Genomic DNA, 2,984 nt, shown 5'->3' on the forward strand with positions numbered 1-2,984 from the left:
TGATCCCGTGCACCGCCTTTGCAAAAATGACTCCTAGCACTTCTGATCCCGTGCACCGCCTTTTCCAAAAGAGAGCTAGTCAAGCTTTGCCGCCGCGTTTTGTTCAAGTTTTCGGCTGCTCTGGGTTTTTTCCACTTGTCGAAGTTTCGGTACTCCTTTTCTCTCGCTCTTCCCTTGGCGAGTGCCAATTTTCGGGGGTTGTTTTCCTGAGCTAAAATAATTATTGTGTATCAATATAACTACAAATCTTATGATTATTGGCTAAGCTTATATATTAAATGCACTGTACAATGTTTTTTTTTACAAAGTTATTCGCGAGGGTTTTGTTTGCTGTTGGCGCTGGCGATGTTGTAGCTGCTAGCTGGCGTTGTTGTTGGCGCTGGCGGCCGATGCTGTTGGCGCTGGCGACGTTGTAGCTGCTAGCTGGCGATGTTGTTGGCGCTGGCGGCCGATGCTGTTGGCGCTGGCGATGTTGGTGGCGCTATTTGTGAGGGGTCAAATGATTCCTCACATTCACCTCCTACTTCGGGGGGCGTTGAGAAATGTGGGTGGCCGTGGCTTGCGTGTTGTCATGCGCCACAGGTGTGACGGGTTGTCCGACGCCATGTCTGTAGGGGAGAACAAAAGGGTATTAGTGCTTTGTTTTAACGATTACTAACTGGGTTTTTACTTTACTTTGTACGGGCCCTCGTACTTGGGTGCTAGCTTAGCGGCAAAGTTATCCGCTGCCCTGGACAAATGATGCTGTTTTACGAAGATTAGCGATCCTATGGTCGGTCTCCACGCACGTCGCCTGAGATCGTAATGCTTCCGCTGCTCCAACGAAGCTCTCTGAGTGTTCTCCTGTACTACCTTGAAAATGTCCCGTAGCAATTCCGCTTTCGCTTCGGGTGAACGTGGCGCTTGGCTTGGTCCTGGAGTCACTTCATCATACAAGGCTCCTGGGAGTCGTGGCTCTCTGCCTTGGACGATGAACGCTGGACTGAATCCGGTTGATTCTGAGATGCTGCTATTAATTGCCAGATTCAGTTCGGGCAGAAGTTCGTCCCACGTCGTCTGCTTGTCCTCGATATACTGGGCGACCATCGTTTTAATGGTGCGATTGGCCCTATCTGTCGGGTTCTGCTGCGGAGTATAAGGTGCTGTATGTTGGATCTCCATTCCCGCCTGCTTGCAGAAGGCTTTGAATGAACGACTCGTAAATGTCGGGACATGGGACACACATTATCGCAGACAAATATTCGGGGAATACCAAAGTGATTCAAAATCCTCTCCCGAAAGGATTTTTCGAGATGCGCCGTCAACCCATTTCGAAAAGGCGTCGAAGAATACGAGCCGCATCGTATTCCCACTCTTGGATCGCGGAAGGGGCCAATAAAATCGGCGCAGACAGTATCGAACGGCTCGTTAATCTGTCTGGTGAACATTTTACCCGCCGGTTTGGTTTGGCTGACTTTGAACCGTTGGCAAGTGTCACACTTGCGGACATACCTGGCAATATCGCGGAAAAGACCTGGCCAGTAATATCTCTGGGCGATGCGGGTGGTTGTCTTCCTGATTCCGAGATGTCCTGCCGTCGGCTGGTCATGGCATTCCGACAGTACTCGCTGTCGGTGTTCCTTGGCTACGCACAGTTTCCAGGGCACGGAGTCTTTTTCGTCAGGTCGGGATCCGATATGCCGATAGAGCTGTTGGTTCTCGTACGCGTAGTCCGGGTAATCTTCAGGCCTGTCCTGAACAAGTTTCAGCATCCGCTGGTACCATGTGCATCCCGGCTTATCCTCCTGGATCATCTGAAGTACTTCCAAAGGCTGTCGAGAAAGTGCATCTGCAACAATGTTCTGGCTCCCGCGTCGATAGGTGACGTCAAACTGGTACTGCTGCAGTTCAAACGCCCAGCGCGCTATGCGGCCGGTGGGATTATCAATCGAGTTGAGCCACTTCAAGGCGAGGTGGTCCGTTATCACCTCAAATCGATAACCTTTCAAGTAGCATCTGAGTTTCCTGATGGCCCATATGATAGCCAGACACTCCTTTTCTGTGGCGGAGTAGTTCTCCTCGGCGGCGATGAGGCGTCTGCTGGCGAATGCGTTCTCGTTGACTCGTTCTTCTCCCTGGATTTTCTGCGTTAAAACTGCTCCTAGGCCGATGTCGCTGGCGTCTGTTTGCAACACGAACTTCTCGTTGAAGTCGGAGCAGGCGAGAACCGGCGCCTCCGTGAGTTTTCTTTTGAGTTCCTCGAACGCATCTTGCTGCTCCTGCTCCCATTGCCATTTCTTTCCTTTCTTGAGTAGCAAAGACATGGGCTGCACTACGCTGGCAAAGTTAAGTACAAATCTCCTGTACCATGACGCAATCCCTAGACATCTCCTCAACTCCTTGCATGTGGTGGGCGGACTCAGTCGCCGTACTGCCGAAATCTTGTCGGGATCCGTGTGAATTCCCTCCTCACTGATGACGTGTCCCAAGTACACCAGGCTGCGCTTAAAGAAACTGCATTTCTTCGCGTTGAGACGAAGGTTCGCCTTTCGTAGCCGTCGAAATACTTCTTGTAGATGCTGCACATGCTCCTCCAGAGTGCGGCCGATGATGATGATGTCATCCAAATACGCAAACGCGTTGGGCTCCATGTCCGGTCCTATGACGCTGTCGAGCGCCCGCTGGAATGTGGCTGGTGCTGAGTGGAGGCCAAACGGCATCACTTTCCAGTGGTACAAGCCCCTCCCGGGGACTGTAAGTGCTGTGCACTCGCGGCTGGACTCGGCTACAGGGATTTGCCAATATCCGCTCTTCAAATCGAGCGTCGATATGTACTTGGCATGGCGCAGACGCTCCCAGATGTGTGTTATCCTTGGCAGCGGGTATGCATCTGGAATAGAATGGGCATTTAGTTGTCGAAAATCTACACATAGTCGCATCTCTCCAGATTTCTTGCCCACGAGTACAATAGGGGCGCTGTGGGGGCTCCGAGAAGGCTCTATACA

At 51.7% G+C, this 2,984-nt stretch overlaps 1 protein-coding gene across 1 annotated transcript; it reads right to left on the minus strand.

The window, feature by feature from the left end:
* Nucleotides 1–498: 498 nt before the first annotated feature.
* On the minus strand, nucleotides 499–1,191 carry LOC139353528 (uncharacterized). Its single transcript, XM_070997890.1, has 2 exons — nucleotides 676–1,191; nucleotides 499–608 (listed from the first exon to the last, which is right to left on the minus strand). The coding sequence occupies exons 1-2, from the start codon at nucleotides 1,159–1,161 to the stop codon at nucleotides 570–572; spliced, it is 525 nt and encodes a 174-aa protein (XP_070853991.1). The 5' UTR covers nucleotides 1,162–1,191; the 3' UTR covers nucleotides 499–569.
* Nucleotides 1,192–2,984: the final 1,793 nt, after the last annotated feature.

The sequence above is a fragment of the Drosophila suzukii genome, chromosome Y (assembly GCF_043229965.1).
Source record: "Drosophila suzukii chromosome Y, CBGP_Dsuzu_IsoJpt1.0, whole genome shotgun sequence".
NCBI lineage: Eukaryota > Metazoa > Arthropoda > Insecta > Diptera > Drosophilidae > Drosophila > Drosophila suzukii.

Coding starts and splice junctions, on each gene's coding strand:
- LOC139353528 (XM_070997890.1), bottom strand. CDS start 1,161: ATGGAGATCCAACATACAGCACCTTATACTCCGCAGCAGAACCCGACA. Junction 609..675: donor AGTACGAGGGCCCGTACAAA/GTAAAGTAAAAA, acceptor TCTCCCCTACAG/ACATGGCGTCGGACAACCCG.